General features: G+C 40.4%; 1 protein-coding gene across 4 annotated transcripts; it reads left to right on the top strand.

Annotated features, from left to right (window-relative positions):
- The first annotated feature begins 281 nt into the window (after nucleotides 1–281).
- fgd5b (FYVE, RhoGEF and PH domain containing 5b) lies at nucleotides 282–19,430 on the top strand. 4 transcript variants are annotated; one of them, XM_068712691.1, is made up of 21 exons: nucleotides 282–461; nucleotides 1,538–4,118; nucleotides 8,012–8,165; nucleotides 8,597–8,655; nucleotides 8,769–8,799; nucleotides 9,359–9,510; nucleotides 9,602–9,758; nucleotides 11,296–11,383; nucleotides 11,502–11,552; nucleotides 11,973–12,031; nucleotides 12,799–12,870; nucleotides 13,083–13,151; nucleotides 14,613–14,696; nucleotides 14,939–15,018; nucleotides 15,158–15,254; nucleotides 15,405–15,542; nucleotides 15,697–15,799; nucleotides 16,449–16,585; nucleotides 16,728–16,853; nucleotides 17,019–17,173; nucleotides 17,706–19,430. In XM_068712691.1, exons 1-21 carry the CDS (start codon nucleotides 452–454, stop codon nucleotides 17,740–17,742), a joined length of 4,440 nt encoding a protein of 1,479 aa, XP_068568792.1. In that variant the 5' UTR covers nucleotides 282–451; the 3' UTR covers nucleotides 17,743–19,430. The 4 variants fall into 4 exon arrangements, with proteins under 4 accessions (XP_068568792.1, XP_068568793.1, XP_068568790.1 ...); XM_068712692.1 differs by having other exon boundaries at nucleotides 11,293–11,383; nucleotides 16,728–16,826; XM_068712689.1 differs by having other exon boundaries at nucleotides 11,293–11,383.

The following is a 19,430-nucleotide window of genomic DNA, read 5'->3' as shown; positions in this document are numbered from 1 at the left end:
GTTGTTCTTGAAAAGTTTTATTATAAATTCGATGTAGTATTTAACTCACTTTGCCACCGTCAAAACATACACATCACCTCCTTTGCAGCAGTAACATTTTCCTTTTTGCTGTAATAAATGCTAATCAGTCTTAAGTTGAAGGCTGATGTTAACATTTCCAACACTTGACTGGACCTGCTGCTGGTTTTGCAGGGATTCTGGTTTTCGGGTCGCCCTTTTTTTCTCCATTTGGTTTCCAGTCGCGTCCTGCGCGCTGTGAGACTCACACACGATCAGCTGAGCAGCGGTTTCCCTCTCAGAAGATCAGACAGAGCTGCTGTTCAGTCAGACTCACTCAGTCTCTGTTTGCACAGTTCAGCCGAGTTTGGCTCCGTTTTTACACGTTATCCAACATTTTGTGTACAGAAGCTGCTTTCGTGGACGAGATGTTGGAGACGGTCGCTTCGCAAAAATGAACACAGGTGAGATTTATTTGAAATGACAAGGGTGGTTTTGAACCAAAGCCTCTGTTTCACTGCTTGGTATTTTATGTATTTAGAGTAAATGAGTATTAAGCGAGCTGGACATAGAGTTTTAGTTTGTCTCGTATTATCTTATATGACTTTGTAGTTTATATTAAGAGGCTATGTATGGCGAATACATCGGTAGCAACAGGAAACCAAAGTGTGTTTAACTCAGTGTTTCTTTATGTCAGAGCAGAGTTCATTGTTATGTTGATAAATTATTCACTTTATGCCTTTCTGGTAGAATAAAGAGGTTTCCGCATAATTTAGCACCAATTGAGCTCATTTTGTTGTAAAAACTCAAGCAAACGTTGCAGTCGTCCACAGGTAATGCACTCTTTTAAAAACAATTTTTTTGTTCTAGTTTTGGGGGTAGATACTTGCCCTTTATGCCAAATATTGAGTTAATTGTTGTTTGCAAGAAACGTAGTATGGTGAGCCTATTATCCTGATTAGATTAGTCAGGTTCTTCTCAGAAAGTGATCAAATGGTGTGCATGGGTTTAATGGGTATATCTACTATATATATACAAAAATATATATAAAAAGGAACTGTATATGAGATTTTCTTTAAAGAAGTAATGGCAGCGAGAGGAGTTTCTCTAACTTGAATCACAGGAAGTGAGCCAGGGAATTCCCTTAGATTTTTTTTTTGTATTCTTTATCAAAGGATGTAAAATCACTCATTACTCATTTAAAGTATTTTGTCATTTTATGATCAACTTCTTTTTTTTTGGGTAGCTAATTCTGGAAAGTATTTGGAAAGTTTTTCAGCTTAGCTACATTTGATAGGTTGCCAGATTTGCTAGATGTGTTACAACAAACATTTTCCGCATTTTGTGACGAAAATGGTCAAACTGCAACCACATGATAACAATCATCTAACTGTGACTATTACACACACTATTCAAATTTTATTATGTCTAAAGTTAGAATCTTGGAACAGTTTTAGGTCAAAGGGACACAATGTAAATGACCTGTAAGCTATTTTAAAGCGCGTAATCTTACAGTTTCCTTTTCCTGTTGTTCTTTCAGACTGCACCAAGCCTTCTGTTGCTCCAAAGCCAAGATTTGTTTGTCACGCCAGCCTGAAGCTACCCTCCCCTCACATGTCCGCAGCCAGAGGTCCAAAACCCTTTATAGCCCCAAAACCTAAAGTCACACCAGAGCTTAATAGTAACCAGGGAGGATGCTTCAATGGCGGCTTACTAAATTCAGATGGCGAGGTTGATGAAGAGCACGAGACAGAGAACGGTTTAAACAAAGTGGTTGCAGACGAGTTGCCAGCAGAGAAACAATTTAACGTCTACATCCTTAAATCACCACAAAATAATGTTCAGGGGTCGGAGGACGGAAGGGGGACAGAGGAGGAAAAGGAAGAGGAAGAAGACATGATTCAGAAGGTAGACGAGGACTGGAGGTTAACTGACAGTGCTTTAACAGAGGAGGTGGACTCCCTGGACACACTTTGGGTCAGTGATGCTGGGCTCACAGCTGACTCTGAGGACGCAGTGGAGATGGTTGACACAGACGTGACGGAGGACATGGACGCCGAAAGTTGTGACGCAGGCGAAGCGCTGGCCGACACAGATGGCCTCTCAATGGGAGACATCTCTGTTAATAGCATTGATGAGGAGGCAGGCTGCTATTCTGCTGAAAATCGAGACATGAGGGAGAGGCAGGGACCTCTCCAGATCAAGGAGGATGAAACAGGTGACTGTACAGCAGATGATATAACTGAGTCCCTCACAGATGAACCTGGTCTCATCAGCAATGGAAACATGAAGGACACTGATACACAACAAGTTTTTCTCATAGACGGAGAGGAGAAAGAAGAGGAAACTGATCCTGATTGTGGCATCACTTGTAACATCCTGAAGTTTAAATGTGGCCATAAAGTGAAGGAAAAGGGTGGAAACATACAGAGCGTTAGTTTTTACGACTTTAAACCTGAAGACCAGAAAAACGTCTGTGACACAACTAAGAGACTTTTTGCTGTAGTGGATGATCCGACTCATGAGCCTTACTACGTCTCCTCAGAGGACATCATTAACAGAGAGATGATATCAAGGAATAATAAAGCTCATGGACTACCACAGAGGCCACTTTCATCTGTAAACAGCAGTGGAGTATCAGCCGGGGAATATGAGAAAACAGCAGAAAATGGACAAACAGAGTGTGTGTCCTCTGAGGATTATGTGGAGGTTGGTAACCCTCTTGAGTACAGCAGCTACAACAGGAATGAAAATAAGGTGAGATCATATCTGAAAATGACTGAAGAACTCAAAGCTCAGACACCCGAGGCCTTTTTTGATCACGTGGACTGCCAGCCGAGGTTCAGGCTTGTATCCATCTCACTGCCGACAGACACGGACACCTCGCTGACATCTTCTCTCTCGAAAAGCCAGCTGCTTTCTCCAAGTGACTCTGATGTCTTCGAAGAAGACCTAGAGGGTCACATAGTGCCGTTTCTGGACGACACCTCTGACACAGAACCGGACATCAGTGATGAGCATGTTTATGAGGAGCCAGGGCACAGCTCAGAGGGTGAACATGTTTTTCCTTCTCATAAGAGGACAGCAGAGATGTTCCCCTGCTCATTGGCACATTGCATTAATAATAATGTGGCTGAGTTAGGAGTGCAGTTTGTTCAGAGGCCCTACATGAGTGGATTTGGACAACCTGCTCTGAGCAGCAGCCCCATGATAAGCTCAACGCGGCACAAGAGCTACAGCAAACCCCACTATTTGTCCCTGTACCCGCGCTCCATCTCTATGGAGGGACAGGACATGCCTCTGGGTGTCTACAGCTACAGGGATGGATCCCCAAGACAGGGAGGAGCCATTTGTTCATCTGGAAGCTTCTCACGGTGCTCGCCGTTGTCATCCAGTGGCCTGTCCACTCCAACATCTGTAGTGGATATCCCTCCTCCGTTTGAGCTGGCCTACATCACCAAGAGACCCATCACAAAGAGTTCCCCCTCACTTTTCATCGAAGGAGACTCGTCTGGGAATAACAGGAAAAAGAAATCCTCCATTAAGCGTTTCCTGATGCTTAAATTTAGGCGGAAAACAGAGAGCAAGCCAGTGGATGTGAACCCGTCCTTGTTTAAGTCCTCAGCAGAGTCCAACCACCACACGCCCAGCAGACTGCTGGATCTAGAGAGACGCAGCATCGGTAGCTCTCCACAGCTCAACTCGCGCTCTGCTAGTAAACCTCATTTTTCATCAGAGCCAACCTCCTCCTTCTTGCTCTACAAGGAAAGCAAAAGAAAAGGGAACTCTGTGGCCTTTCTCAATCGCAATGTCGTCCGGGTTGAGTCTTTTGAGGAACGCTCCCGTGTGCCTTTCACACCTCTTCCCCTGACCAAGCCTCGCTCCATCTCCTTCCCCAACGCAGATACCTCAGACTATGAAAATGTTCCCGCCATCAGCTCGGACTACGAGAACCTTCAGGTCCCACAGCGGAGGCCAGTCTACCAGGCGCCGTTCACAGACTTCTTTGACCGCCCCAGTCGGGTGCTGTCCTCTGCCAATGACACTGACGGTTACGTGGACATGAGCAGCCTCCCTGGTTTCAAGAATACAACACAGTCACCTGAACAGGAAACAGAAAGGTATGTAAACAAAAGTCTACACATTTGAGTCTTGAAATCCTAAACTAATCATGATAGGGCTAGAGAAAAAGTCTAGGTATCACCAAAATCCTCGGTATTCATCCTCTGGGGCATATGAACATCTGTACAAAATTTGATGGAAGTCCCTCCAATAGTTATTGAGATATTTTAGTTTGGACAAAAAGACCGACTTGCTGACATTACCATCTATAGAGCCATGTCGCTAGTGTGGCTAAAACCTGTGTCTGTGTGTTCATGTAGATTGATGCAGCTGGACATAATATTAGTGATGTTTTACACTGAGCACAAGGCTTTTTTATTACTGCTCGGCCACTGTGTGGGTTTAACAATGCCCCTGGGGAGGAAGATTTATAACTATTTATTATGTTGAGTCCCCTGACGCTGCTGTCACAGCAGACATGGAAGTGGTGATCAGTGGTAGTGAGGACAGTGCAGTAGCTTCCCTGCTATGCAGTGATATGTACTAAGTCTCAGCTGTGGTGTCCGTGTGTTGTTGGGGCATGTTGGGTGGTAGAGAAGGAAACGCTGGAGGTGATGTTGGAGGTGGGGGTGGTATCTTCAGATTTAAGTGAAAACAGGCTGGTTTCATTCATAAATAATTTTTTTAGTTGTGAAAACAGGCCCATGTGTTGGTGCTGTAGGTAGAGCCTCTCGCCTCCCCGCTGTAGTGTTATTTGTTGGTATGATCAGCCATGCTCTGCTGACATTTACCCATCCCCCCTGCATTCCTGTTGGCTGTGCCCATATCATACAGGCCGCTCAGGATGATTAATAGTGAGAGCATTTTGGAGTCATTGCTCTTCTCTATCCAGTCAGAAACAACAGGCTGAGATAAAATCTCAGTATGTTCTGTAGTCAGCAGTCACTGCAGTGCTTCAGTCTCATCATGTATACCATTGTGGCTGTGTGCAAAAACACATGTACTACAAAGGCTCTAAAATACTGGAAAGACAGAAATTTTGTTTGATATTACAACGTAATCTTTTGTATTTCCATAAGTACTTAATACACACTAATAAATACAACATCTTCATTTTAATTGAGAAGAATTGTGGTGCGTTCAAGCTCCAAACTGTAAATTACAACGTTATAATAATGTGTTCAAATGTAATCTTGTAAAATATAGTTTTGGCAAGAAACTTGACTAAATAGTTGTTTGAAGGAGATGTTTTCACAGCAATATAAAATATATACTAGAGATGGAATTATGACCTGTTTAACTTCCTCCCATAGAAATGATCTAGATACATCCATGAGAATTATATTACAATCAGAAATTGACAAGACTAAGACTTTGAGGGGTTTCGACCAAGTCAAGACAAAGACCAGACCAGAGCAACTCCTAGTACTGCTGTGTTTTTTTAGGAAGCCAAATTTCCATACTGAAGATTTGACTGACATCTCCTTCCAGACAACCACAGCTTCTTCTCCTGTCTCACTCTCTTTGAGTGCGTGTGAAGAGGGAGGGCTGACAGCCACAGTAACAATTATTAGAAATGAGTTATTGGTTGAAGCAGGAAGTTTTACATCCAATCAGTAACAGTAATGATGTTAACAAATAAATCAGGCAATGCACAGGCAATTTAGTGAAATCCCCGCAGCTGTGGTCTTGATATAAAACCCAAAGTCTTCTTTGTCTAAATCTGAGACAAGAACGACAAAAAAATTCCGAGACTTTCAAAACGTGCTCTTGAGATCGATCTTGAGAACTACAATACTGATAGCAGTGCATGTCTGCTATTACTTTATGTATTGTCTGAATTCAGATATGTGTGTGTATAGACTGAGTAGCAATGACACAATTAAGCTGTTAATTGATAAGTTGATCAACAGAAAAATTGGTAGCAACAATTTTAATGAGTGATTAATCATTTAAGCCGAAGCATTTATTCTTTCCAACTTGAAAGGCCTCCAGAAATAATTTTGTTATTACATTTGGATAAGCCAAAAGTTACTGGATATGTAAATAAGGTGCCTTCTTAAAGAATGTTATCTTGCACTTAATTCCTCCTAAATCTGAATAAAATTAGAAAAATCCGCCTAATACTGTTAATGCAAATTATGGCAGGTAAGACATCAAAGTCGGGGGAAAACATCTGACGCCTCATACATTTTTTTAGTCTTTGCTTTTCCATTGCAAAATACACAACTGCAAAGGTGACATGCCTCTGTGTAAGAACCTGAGCTCTCTATGCTAGTACTAAACAAAGATATTGGTATGACTGTCATTGTCCACACTTCCAGTGGATACGGTGCCTGTTATTACAGCAAAGAGATATCTGGATGGACACGAGTCGGTAGTTGAGGCAGTAAGTTTTGCAGTAGCCTGAAGGGGCAATATTAGCAGATCGTAGTTTGGAGGTTGTTTGCCCCCATCACTGCTATCACCGGGACAAATAGGCTCACAGATGAACCTGAGGCAAAATGAAAATGGATACTTTTTTTTGTCTCCTTCTGCAATTTATCTCCATAGATTTTGCCTTGAGCCTTTATACAACATAGTAGGACTGTGAGAAGTGACAGAGGCAGTTCCTGTGGTGTGATAGCCTAATATAAGAACCGTGCAAGTAATTTGTGGTTCAAACACCCTCTGGTATCTCATCCAGAGTTTGATCCAGTGAGCAGTAATGGGCCATGCAGCTCTAATGTGTGTGATGCAGAGATCTGAACTGCTCACATATGTTCTTCATACGAAGCTAATTTGCATCTCAGTGGGGTTAAAATCCACTGGTGCTTGGAGTGAAACATGGCAGAAACATTGGCAAGGCAATTGGTCACATATAGAGGACGACTGCATCACTACTGTAAGTCAAGGATGTGTTTTTATTTGCATAGCTTATTCTCCCCACTGAGCTGCAGACATTAGCATATTCATTTGGGCTCCCTGCAGAAGAGAATCTCGTAGCATAAAATACCGATATGCGTCCCTGGTTAAGTACAGTTGTCACTGCAGGCCTTTCAGGATCAGTTTATTGGTTTCTCAAGATCGGCAATGTTTTATCTATTCACATTTTCTTCTTTTGCTGAATATGTTTATTATAGTGATATTTCAATGCAGATGACCATAAAGGACTATAAAGATGGCTTGGATGGTTAAATGAAATTCATCTGATTTATTGTCATAAATAAAGGTTTGGGCACGGAACACTATTGGGCACTATAATACCACTGAGGCATACAGTCTACCAATAGCCTTTGGGTCATCACCCAATCAGTTTATTGGTTTCTCAAGATCGGCAATGTTTTATCTATTCACATACCCAACCAATGGGTCACAAAAAGAAAGAAGAACATTTATTTGTTTTTTAAGAAGTTAGTTTTTTTCTGCCGCTTATTTTGTCTTGAGAAATATGAGATACTTGATGTTGATGCTGATGTAGAGATAGAGTGTTATCTTAGGACAGATCCAGTCTAGCTGTTTCCCCCTGTTCCCAGTCTTTATGCTAAGCTAAACATATAGCCTTTATATTTACTGTACAGACATGAGAGTGACCTTGATCTTCTCATCTAACTCCGTGGTAAAGCAAAAAAAAGTTTTTTCCCAAAATGTCGAACTATTCCTTTAAAATGAAACTTAGAGAAAAAAAAAATCACCAATCATGTTTACACCAAGGCCATAACTTCATCATTAGTGGTCACAAGCTGAAAACTTTGGGAACCACTGGACTAGGCCTGGATAATTCTAATGCAGGTTTAAAACAGTCAGTGTTGAATTATTACTAAAGATGCCTTTAGTCTTCTACACAGTCAAGGTTTTCTAATGTATTACTTTGCAGCTTGACCGTCAGCCATTATAATTACCTGTCTACTTACTGTATGCATTTATTGTATGTATGCTAAATTTCACCATGGCACCCCTTCTTTCTCACCAGTGCCTATACAGAAGCCTACAATGTGTGCTCGGTGGCTGTTGCTCCAAAGACTGTCTCAGTGGGTGATGTCGGGGGAGAGACGGCGGCTGAAGAAGACCAAGGACGCACCTCTGAGGAGGAAGAGGGAGGTTCAGACAGCATTTATGACAGACAGGTTAGTTCTGACAAATGTGTGTTGAATTTGTGCAGAGTTGGAAATACCTATTTATATAACATGTTTTAGAATTTCAGATACCCGTTGTGATATATTTTGCTTTAATTCAAAGTTTAAAATGATTTAATTTGTTCTGTTTTGTGTCACCTTTTTCCAACTGCTAGAAAAAAACAAAACAAAACAAAATAAAACAAAGTAAACTGTTTTGACCTTGGGCAATTGCATAATTGCCCACACAAGCCAGGATTTTAATGTGGGTTAATGGAGGTTAATGGGCTACTACAAGGCTATCCTCATTATTTAGATGATGAGTGCCACTTGGAGACGATGTAGAAAAGGGAGCCAGATATATTTATTGAACTGGTGCCAAAATGCTTCATCTCTTCCTAACCTTGGGCTTATTACAAGTAAAATAATATGATTGTTTTCAGCCTGACGGCCGATCCAGAGCCTTTTACGTCGCGAAAGAGCTGGTGGATACAGAGAGATTGTAAGTTACATGTACACTAATTCCTTCTATCAAATATCTCGGCTAATCGGTCAAAACAAATCAGATTCCCTTCGCCTTCCTGTTTGATGGTGTTTCTATTTCTCTGTCCACAGACACGTGGAAGCCCTCAAGCTCCTTCAGGAAGTGAGTGATGCATCTATATTCTTTTTTAGATTACTATTGTAATATAATTATCATGTATGTATCTATCTGTGGAAGGGAATGACAGTGGTTTTGACTCTAGCAGGAGGCTGAGCTCTTCATGAGTTACCTTTAATTAAATGCTATTAATGTATTTATTTAACCAGAGTAGGTTCACTGAGCACAATTGCTCATTTTCAGGAACATTTGCTCGACACTCTTCACCTTCTCATTTACAAACTGCACATCACAAACACAATCTGATCTGTTGGCCTCTGAGCAGCTCCACCGCACCAGTTATCAGGTAATGAGGGAGGAACACTTCTCTTTCCTAGAGTTATGTCTCTGGTGTGGGGATTAATCTGGTGACATAGACCAACCCTGCTCCAATATTTTGATTAATGATGATTTGATATATATAAGCTTATCTTGTTACACTATTGCAAATAAAGGGGAAGGAAAAACGGTAGAAATGCAGACTTCAGTAAAATTGTGAGTTTAGTGAGATTTTAAGCATAAACTATGAAAAATAAGCCTTCCCCCACACTCGCCTGTATGTTAGGACTTTCGAGAAGCAGTGGGGACAGCAGTTGGGGACGAGGGGGATCCTGTGTTGGACGAAGAGAGGCTTCGAGAGATTCTCAACGAGCTGCCTGATGTTTACACCCTGCACCGCCGAATCCTCAGCGAGCTGGAGAATCGGATCCGACACTGGTGAGAATGATGTGCAGACGCATGAACACATATGTTATAACTAAAAATGAATTACCTTCCACGCGCTCACCTCTGTTTCTCCTTCATTCAGGGAGGAGAGCCAGAGGATCGCAGACATCTACTTGTCCAGAAAAGCAGAGTTCTTGGTTTTCACCACCTATATCGGCCACTACGATCGAAGTATGAGCCTGCTGGAGGAGAGCTGCCGAGCTTCACCTGCCTTTGCAGCCATTGTTCATCAGTTTGAGGTCAGACCTAAAGTGCTTCCCTAACTCTAAACACAAAATGTGTAATGCAACACATAATGAGTAAACAACAGGAAAACAGAGGACTACTGGGAACGTTTCAAATAATTTAGATATTTTAATAGAAAACACTTGACAAGGTGGTGAAAAATTACAGAGGTTTTGATTAAAAATAACAGGGAAACTTTACTTTCAACCTCATATATTTTATACTTATCAAGAGCTTTACTTATCTCTGCACATTGTCTCTTATCAAAGAGTTTTGTGTGTGTGTGTGTGTGTGTGTGTGTGTGTGTGTGTGTGTGTGTGTGTTTGTGTACGTGTACATTGACAAAGATGAAGTATGTGTTTTGTGGTAGCAGAGATGGCTATGGCTAAGTGTATGAGAAAGACCTTGTGACTGAAAGCAAAAGATGTAAACCCTTGAAAGGTTCAAGCAAAAGGCAGAAAGCTAAGTGAATAAAAGTAGTGATTTAATTTAGAGCAACAACTACACAGTGTTCCTGGCTGTTAAAAGAGACTGTCATGACACCCAAAGGAAAAATAGACCACATGTTTGGATGTTAACAACTAATATGTTCGGTATGAGCCACTCAGAACAACAATTAACCACTGAACGTCTCATTTAAAACAAGGGGATCTTAAAATTTATGTAGGTTGAATTTCCCAACATATTCAAACAATGCACTTTAGTGTGGCGCTATAATTGGCCTCAAATTAATGAACACACATAAGGCAGTGTATTTAAAGCCAGTCATTCAGAGAAGCTATTCAATTTATTAATATGTTAAAAATATTAAACATAGAAAATAGGATATGTAACAGTATGCTTGACAGTGCAACAATCAAATACTACCAAGCCATGGACAAAATAATGTTTTCAATATTTTCCCTCCATTTTATAGATCACCAAGGAGAAGACTTTGCAGATCTGCAGTTTTCTCTGTCAGATTCAATAGCACCCATGTTTAAATGAGTTTTTAATTTTGAGATATTCTGGTGACAAAATATTTTTTCCACCCTTTTGAAATAAATCTGTTCAAAATTAGATTGTTGTATTTAACATGCAGAAGGACTAAAAAACCAAAGCAGGTAAGATAATATTATGACTGTGTTTTTGAGAGAGAGAGAGAGAGAGAGAGAGAGAGAGAGAGAGAGAGAGAGAGAGAGATTACTAATTATTGATGTGATTATTAAAAAAATTGCTGTCTTTTCACATGCACACATACGAACAATCAAACACACACTCGTTATCCTGCGTGCTGACTAGCATTGTTGTTGGCCCTTGTTCACACTTAAAATATGAGCGGCGATTCTGCTCAAAGCTCCAGTGTTGTTGTATAATTTGCTTCTCAGTGCAACTTTTATTTTCTTTACCAAGGTTTTGTATACACCCAGTGAGATCCCTTGACTGTTTTAAATAACCTAAAATGTTGTTTGGCCACAGTTCATGTGGATTTCCACAATACATTTGGCCTTAATGTGCAGGAGTTATACAGTGAAAATGTTAAATTTTTTAATTTTTTATTTGTCTCAGCAGCAGAGTCCAGCTGGGGAAAAAGTGTCTCTGAAACATCAACTGTTGCAGGTCATTGTGCGTGTGGCTCAGTACCGCATGCTCCTCACAGGTGAGTCTTGTGTAAAGGACAAGATTTAGTATCTTTTCTGGTTAAAACATACATTGTACAATAGTGGTTACATTTTCAACTCTCACAAGGCATTTTATTTCTCTCACTCCTCTTACAGATTACCTGAACAATCTCTCCCCAGATTCCAAGGAATATAAAGACACACAAGGTACCTGAAACAAACAGCGGTCTCAGTGTGGACAGAGGCAGTTACTCATAGGAGAGCCCCACTGGTGTTTGTGACTTTTGTTCTTTGTGTGTGTACAGGGAATTTATTTGCTCACATTTGGCATGGAAAGACAGCATTGAGAGAGACAACCTAGATTATCCTGTTTGTGGTGGAAACCCAAAAGGCAGACATTTCAGCTTTCTTCTGTGTGGACATTGTAATGAGTAATTCATGAGAAGGCCAGATGCAACAATACTATCTCTTATCTCCAATAAGGGAGCCACCCCAGTCCAGACATGTTCACGCTCTCATTTCAGGTTTTATGTTCGGTGACTTTCTACAAGGAGAAGAAGAACATCTAATCAGTTATGATTTTTCATTGTCTTTCCTGATTCCTCTCTGTGTTTTCTTCTTTAACAGCTGCTGTAGCTGTAGTGTCTGACATTGCAGATCAAGTGAATGACAGCTTGAAACATGGGGTGAGTGTCATGTATGAAACTTTTGAACCCAATAAACAAACATTTGCCTTCTGAATTACATATCTTATTTTTAACCTAAGTGTGAGTCAGTAATGAACACACAAGTATTCTTCGGTATTTTTCAACCTAGACTATTTTCCTGTGTTTTTGAGATTGGTCCAGTATTGAGGGATAAGGCTTTAACCGACAGCTGAGAAACAAGCTGCAATCAAAATCTGAATGTGCTGTGAATTGTGAATATTCGGGCAGCAACAGGTCCAACTCTATTTTATTCTTCCTCTGTGGGCCTCATAGGGTCACAGCACCCACAGGAAACACCCCCAGACTCCTGAGCTTTGTTCTTAGTGCTGATTAGCAAGTGTTAGCATGCTAACACACTCAACTGAGATGACTACTATCCATCAGAATGTTACCATTACCATTTTGAGCTTGTTAGCATGCTGCTGTAGCATGTAGCTCAAAGCAATGCTGTACTTTTTTTGATGGCTACAGTAGATCTAGTTAGAGCCGCATGCCAAATAAAAACGTTTCTAAATAATGTGGCTCTCTAAAGAGAACATGCCTGTCTGATCCACGCGATAACTATGTCTAAAACAAAGAGACGTACCGCGAAATAGCCAAGTAGAAGAAAATAGTTTGGGGTTTACAGGAAAATTACATTTAATGGACTCTTTCATCATTTCTCTGTTGTTGTTGTCTCATTTTCTCTCCCTCTCTTTTTGTTCTTTTGTGTGTGTGTGTGTGTGTGTGTGTATGTGGTGTCTCAGGAGAACTTGTTGCGTCTGGTCAACATAGAGTACAGTGTTCGTGGCCTGCGGGATCTGCTGCAACCGAGCAGGGTATGACTCAGATAACAGCATTGTTTCCGTGCCAGCCCACCCTGTCTGCCATGCACCACCCTGTGTTGCCCTTTACACAATCATTCAGCTGGGAATCCCCAGCCGGCCAGGCTTTAAAACAACATTAATTATTGCAGATGGCCTCTGGGTGTCATGATCAGTTGACTTGTGAAGTGTTCAGTTTGGTACTTTGTTTTTGCTGTTTTAATCAGGTCTTTGTGAAGGAGGGCACCCTGATGAAGGTCAGCAGGAAGAGTCGACAGCCCCGCCATCTATTTCTGGTAACCTGTGCTTCCTGTTTGTAGTTGCTAAGTTAACAGACATGTGCCAGTGGTCATACTAAGTTTTATAATCTTTTTATTTGCTATATTTTGTACAGTAACCACAGTACGTTCCTAAGGCATCACTGTGTAAAATGAAGAGTCATGCATTTTTTGTCTGCAGTGTTTCTATGTCCAGACTGAACTATTAAGAGCAGGGTTTCCTGGCAGGATGTTTCTGAATTCTGACTTCCTGAGCCAGTTCTTTACTGACAGCCGAGGGAAGGTCAACACCAGCTCCTTATCCATGTGTGCCTCCTGTTAAATTTCATGACTTTAATTCTGTCAGTTAAATATTGTATATATATATATATATATATATATATATATATATATATATATATATATATATATATATAAAGTTTGATGTGTCTTCTGCACCTTTACTGTAGAAAAATTGTTCAGCTGACTAAGATCATGCTACAGGAAATATGGATGTAGGATGTAGAGAGAGGGGAGAAGGATGTAATCGATAAAGTTGTATGTATAAATCACATAGCATAACACAACATAGAGATAGCCTTAAAATGTTATAATCAAGAAAGATTACAAAATTAAACGCCTTCGCAAATTATCCATAGGGCATCATCATAGCACATTGCTTTTCCCTCCTGTGGCGTTTTTGAAATTTGTGGTCTGGGCTCGACACTAAAAAAAGCTCGTAAATGTCTCTTCTGGAGGAATGTTGGTAATCATCGTTGTGTTACTTTTATCCTGCCAGTTTATCCACCCAGACTCTGATCACGTGTTATCAGCTATTATTAATGTTGGAGACAGCATAATAAAAAGAGTCTGCAGGAGCAGCTAGTCTCATAAAAAAAGTATTTAAACACACAGCAAAAAAGTGATACAGAGATTAATGATCCAGTTTGATTTCAACTACTTCGTTATCTATTTGCGGAAGTATCTCAATCATGTATGATCGTAAAAATTCAAGGTAGGGGTTTTAAATTTATAGATCCCCCACATGGATAAAAGGTCCCCCTTTGGTGAAAACAGCCTTCTAGTGTCAAACTCTGCACATACATCATTATGCACAGTGAAGCTCAAACATCCAACTAAATAAGCATTTTTTTATATGGAGGGGAACTTTAATTTCAGATTTTGTGTTTAACATTAGAGATCTGTACTGTGTGGAATGGACAATGGTGTGACTGTACATCCCCCTTATTAAAAATAAGAGAAAAAATACACACAATTTTTACCCATCAAGTGAATCAAGTATGTGAACTCATCAAGTCAAGTTTTGTAGTAGAGTGTCACCTACTGGAGAATTTCTGCACATACATGAATGATGAAGTCTGTGCGAATTACTTTTTGGACTATTTTACCATTTTATTTGGTCCTTTCAACATGTTCTCTGATCGGCATTTACTTGTCTGTTCTCTGTGAATTATGAGCGTTATCTCTGTCTGTTGTCAGATGAATGATGTGCTGCTGTACACCTACCCTCAGCAGGACGGGAAATACAGACTAAAGAATACTCTGCCACTCGCTGGCTTGAAGGTCAGAGTCTTTCATTAAGTTGCCTAATTGATTGATTTGATTTCTAACACTCACATCAAATTCCCACAGAGTTTATATGCAATTAAAGCTGGCAGTACATGTGTAAATTATACAGCCATATGTTGTTTTAATTATATTACTTACTTCTTTGCAGTTAACAGAGATTGTGAGAATAAAAAAATTAGCTGTTCCTTAACTGTCAGACTGAAAGTTTTTACAACCTAGTCTTAATGATTTCTCAGGTCAGTAAACCCATCGTGGATAATGTCCAAAATGCACTGAGGATTGAAGGAACAGACATCTCCATCACTTTGTCTGCAAGGTGGGTGACACTGTACTGAGTCCTGTTTGAATAATGACTAATAGTAATAATGGCAGTGATTAAAAAAAGGTTAAAACTAACTCGTGAATGTAGAACATTGAGTATTCTTTTACTTAGTAGTGTAATGTGCTTTTTGCAGTTCCTTCATTGAAAGAGAGGACTGGTTTTACACTCTGAACCGCACTGTGACTGAACATGTCAGGGGATCTGTAGCATTCAACAGCTGCTCAGGAGAGGTGAGCAAACTCTGCCTCTTTGTATTAATCATTTTTCCTCAGTCGTGCTTATCCTCATCCAACCGGTTTGAGATGGATGTTATAAGTCATCGACACCAATCTACGCAGTGTGTTCTAGTGTGCTTCTCTGTTTCTGTGTGTTTGCTCCAGGCCAGAGATCGTCTGCGGCTGACTCTCGGAGAGAAAGCCCCCACGCTTGTTCCAGTCTCACAAGTGATGATGTGCATGAACTGCACCTCAGATTTCAGCCTCACTCTCCGTAGACACCATTGCCATGGCTGCGGAAGAGTGAGTCACACACAAATATAACACAGTGCTCAATAAGACATTAATATCTGTTAGGAGATGCAACAAAATGTGTCTTTGGCCGAGAACTATAAGTGTGCTAAAAGAGTGTGTTCTTTTAAATGTGCCTGTGGTGAATTGATGTTGTTTCACATAGATTGTTTGTAGGAGCTGCTCCAGAAACCGATATCCACTGAAATACATGAAAGACCGCATGGCCAAAGTGTGTGATCACTGTTACAATGAGCTAAAGAAGAGAGGTAGGGAAGCTCTGCTTGAATATTTTTTTATGATTAATTGATCACTTTGATTGTCAGTCTGCTTATCAGCCCACACATCTAGAATTGCTATTCTTATGCCCTACTTACAATGGACTGAAATAATCAGACAGAGCCAGCAGATTTTGGATAAATACATTTATTTTACGGGAAATAGATTACTAAAATAAAGGAAGTAGTACAAAAAGGAAAAGTAGAAGTAAAACAAAGAAAGACATGGGTACTGTTACTTAGTGCACAAATCCATCAGTGCCAGTTGCATCATAATATAGCTATCTGAGTTTGGTTCAAGGAACACTGGGTACAGGATAATGATCATGTAAAATGTATGAAACAAGCCCAAACAAAAATATACATAAACTGATTTCAATGGGTTGCACATGTGGGTTGTGAGAAATTACACTCCAGTTTGTGTCATATGCATGTATGAAAAGTGCAAAACTGAAGCTGAGTTTCATTTGTGAAAGAAAAAGTCATCCCAAAGTCTTTCCATTGTTACTTGAATATAAAGCCTCTGCTGCAGCGCAGTTCAGTCACCAAAGTGCACAAGTAACCTGCCATGTCACTTAGTTTGTCAGTGTTATAGTATCGTCCTCAGCTGTGGTAAGAAAGCAATTGTATATTTCTGCAGGGGGAGATGTGTCTGCTTTGTCAGGTAAGAGTAGCCCTTGTCCAAACCGCTCCAGTCGTCCTCTCTCTGCTGTGTTCCAAAACATTCATCCTCCCAACATCTGGAGACATCGGAAAGGCACTGCTTCCTTCACCCAGGTACGCCTGCAACATGAGAGGGCCATGTTCACTGCACAGTGCAGATTACTGAATAGTTGATCATCATAGGAGCGACAGCTGTGACATGTTTTGTAAGTAGCATAGATAGTTATCAGTCCCTTCCTTCTCCTATTTTGTGCAGGTGACGGTGTCAGAGGAAGGCTTCATTAGTGGCACTCTGCAGCGCAGCAAGACGAGCAAGAGGAACTGGAAGAGACTGTGGTTCCTCCTAAGAGACAAGGTGCTTTACACCTACCGAGTCCAAGAGGTGAGGGGAAACATGCACTCCCCTAAACCTGAGCAACACATATTTACACTTAAACAGACTTTACACAGTGAGGTCTATAGCCAGCATGACTAAAAGTGCTGAAAAACCCACAGTTACCTCACAGTATCTTATAATCCATTTCTGTTCCCCTGACAAATTCTGCAGGAGAAAGTAGCATCTGAGAGTTTACCTCTGCTGGGTTTCACAGTGAAGCTACCTGACAAGCAGGGGAGAGAGGAGGAGGCCAACATCTTCCAGCTTTACCACAAAAACACTTTGTATTACTCCTTTAGAGCTGAGGACAACTACACAGCCCAGAGGTGAGAAGCATGATGCCTTGATAGCTAATTTCAATATGTTTGTAGAGATTGACAATTTAAAGATTTTTGTCTGATGACCAACAGGGTTGTTACTGATAAGTTGCTCTCTGCAGGGAAAAAAATAAGAAAACCAGTCACATTTTTAAATTTAATTTCACTCAATGGGTCTCATAGGATTTTATGGGCCCAGGATTGGATAGTTTTCCTTGACCCACAGATGACAATGTCATTCTTGACTTAACTGGAAACATGATCAACACCAAATTTGTTGATGTTCAGTGTTTTCTCTGAACAGCAGCAGAAGTGTGGAGTTTACAAAAACAAAAAAGTTAGTAGTACTAACTCCTCTAAGACAAAATACTACTAAAATCTTTTTTTTAAATTCAGGAGCACTCTATCAAATTAGCTCACTTGATAATGCAGCTATATGTCCTGCTGAAAGGCACAGAATTGATATGTTTAGGTGAAGCAGACTGAAATTCCTCCATTTTATGCTGTCTTTCTCCTAATGTAAAATCCTCTACTCATGCAGGTGGGTAAATGCCATGGAGGAAGCCACAGTTTTATAGGATAAGTTACTCTGGGTGGATCGCTGAAAATGGAAATCTGCTGCCTTTCTTCTGCTACAGACTGTGAAGCCAAAAGGGGAAAGTGGGGAATAAGAAAACAATATATTTGATTATGTCTGCAAGTTGTAACTTGTCTGGCTGGACTGAATAAGAGAAGACATTTTATTCTTTGAGAAGGGACACAATTACCTACTTTGTTAACCTCCAGTGTCCCCTGCCTGCTGTTACAGCAGGTGTGATGCTGAGAGTCACGAGACACATTGGCCCAGATACCTGCCAGTGTGGAACATTACATTGATGTGACCTGTATTTCCCCCAGCAGCTGATCAGCGACATTCCTCCAAATCACAGAGAACATTATGGATCTTTGGAAAAGAAAGAAAATCTTATGATTTCAACATTTATCAACATTTTAAATAATAAAAAAAATGACGAAGAAATAACTGGACAAAAACTTTAACCACAGTTATTTTACTGTCGTTCCAAGGGAGGCTAAAAAAAATAGTAACACATTTCAAGACTTGCACAAAAATGCCCAAATCTGGATTGACCTGATCTTCAGTAAAAATAAATTATATTTAATACCTTGAATTTAAAATGTGTTTCTACACTGGATTAAATGCATCTCTGAGACTAATGCTTTAGAGCACAGGCTGTATCAAAGAGTTAGTCATTTTATATGTATAGAAGTGTCTGTAGCTTCGACATGCACTGTTTTGTTGGAGACGGTTCTGCCAGTGAATAAACAGTTTCTATGCTTTTTTTTTGCACTGATATAAAAAGGAATGAACCTGAAAAAGAAATATGAGTGTACCTTCATCATAGAGGCCAAGATCCTCAGCTACTGTACTGAACTCACGTACACACTTTTAAAACAATGTTGCCGATTACGTGTTTATGGTTTGAAATACCTAAAACAAGTACAATGTATATTGTATTTGTATAAAGACTGCATTTATTAAGTTTGAATTTCTAACACTATTATTTTCAAATCAAGTAAAAGGCTTTAACAATGGAAACAGTCTGTCTGTGTTTTCTCTTTATCCTCCTCATGTCCTCTAGAGGGCAGGTGACTAAACATTAAAACACAACAGGCTGGCATTGACTTCCTGTCACTGTGTCCTTGCTGATGGAGCTCAGAATGTACATAACAAATGGACCACCTCCTATATGAGTCTGCACTGACATGTAGTCCATATGAGGCCTGATCTGATGAAGTGTTTTAGATCACATTTTGAGCAGATCGGGAAGACACCGGGGACTGAATGATGTGTGGACCAGTGTGCTGCACGGCCAAAGAAAGGCCAGGACTGCTCTGCTTCTTGTCTCCCCGCGAGGCTTCCTAACCCAGAATGATATTAAGCAGAAAGTTTGCTTTCTGGGGCTCCTGAAAAGTTGCAGACACCTCGTCCTACATAGAAGACCGACCATTCATCACTCTGCTCTCTCTCTCTCCAATTCTGTTTCTCCCTCCTCAGTCGCTTCACTTTTTTATCAAGTGGTGTTTTCTTTCCTTCTTTGCTGCTGGTGATGACACAATACACAAATTAATTTCAAGTTACAGTTTTTTTAAGTATTTATCATCCCACGCTTCCTGCACCTGTTCCTTTTTACTGAGTCCTTTTGGTGGAATAACATCGGCTGTGCTTCAGTGTTGTGTGTAAAATGTACTTGATTTCAATGTCAAT

Source organism: Cebidichthys violaceus, unplaced genomic scaffold, assembly GCF_023349555.1.
Source record: "Cebidichthys violaceus isolate CVI_PGR_0920_01 unplaced genomic scaffold, fCebVio1.0.p SCAF_17, whole genome shotgun sequence".
Lineage (NCBI taxonomy): Eukaryota > Metazoa > Chordata > Actinopteri > Perciformes > Stichaeidae > Cebidichthys > Cebidichthys violaceus.
Note: the sequence above shows the minus strand (reverse complement) of the source record. Positions and strands in the feature narration are given on the sequence as shown.

What these genes read in the sequence shown, in the direction of transcription:
- fgd5b (XM_068712689.1), top strand. An exon ending in ATGACAGCTTGAAACATGGG is followed by an intron (nt 12,032 to 12,798) that starts GTGAGTGTCATG and finishes GTGGTGTCTCAG; the next exon opens with GAGAACTTGTTGCGTCTGGT. An exon ending in CAATGAGCTAAAGAAGAGAG is followed by an intron (nt 15,800 to 16,448) that starts GTAGGGAAGCTC and finishes ATATTTCTGCAG; the next exon opens with GGGGAGATGTGTCTGCTTTG.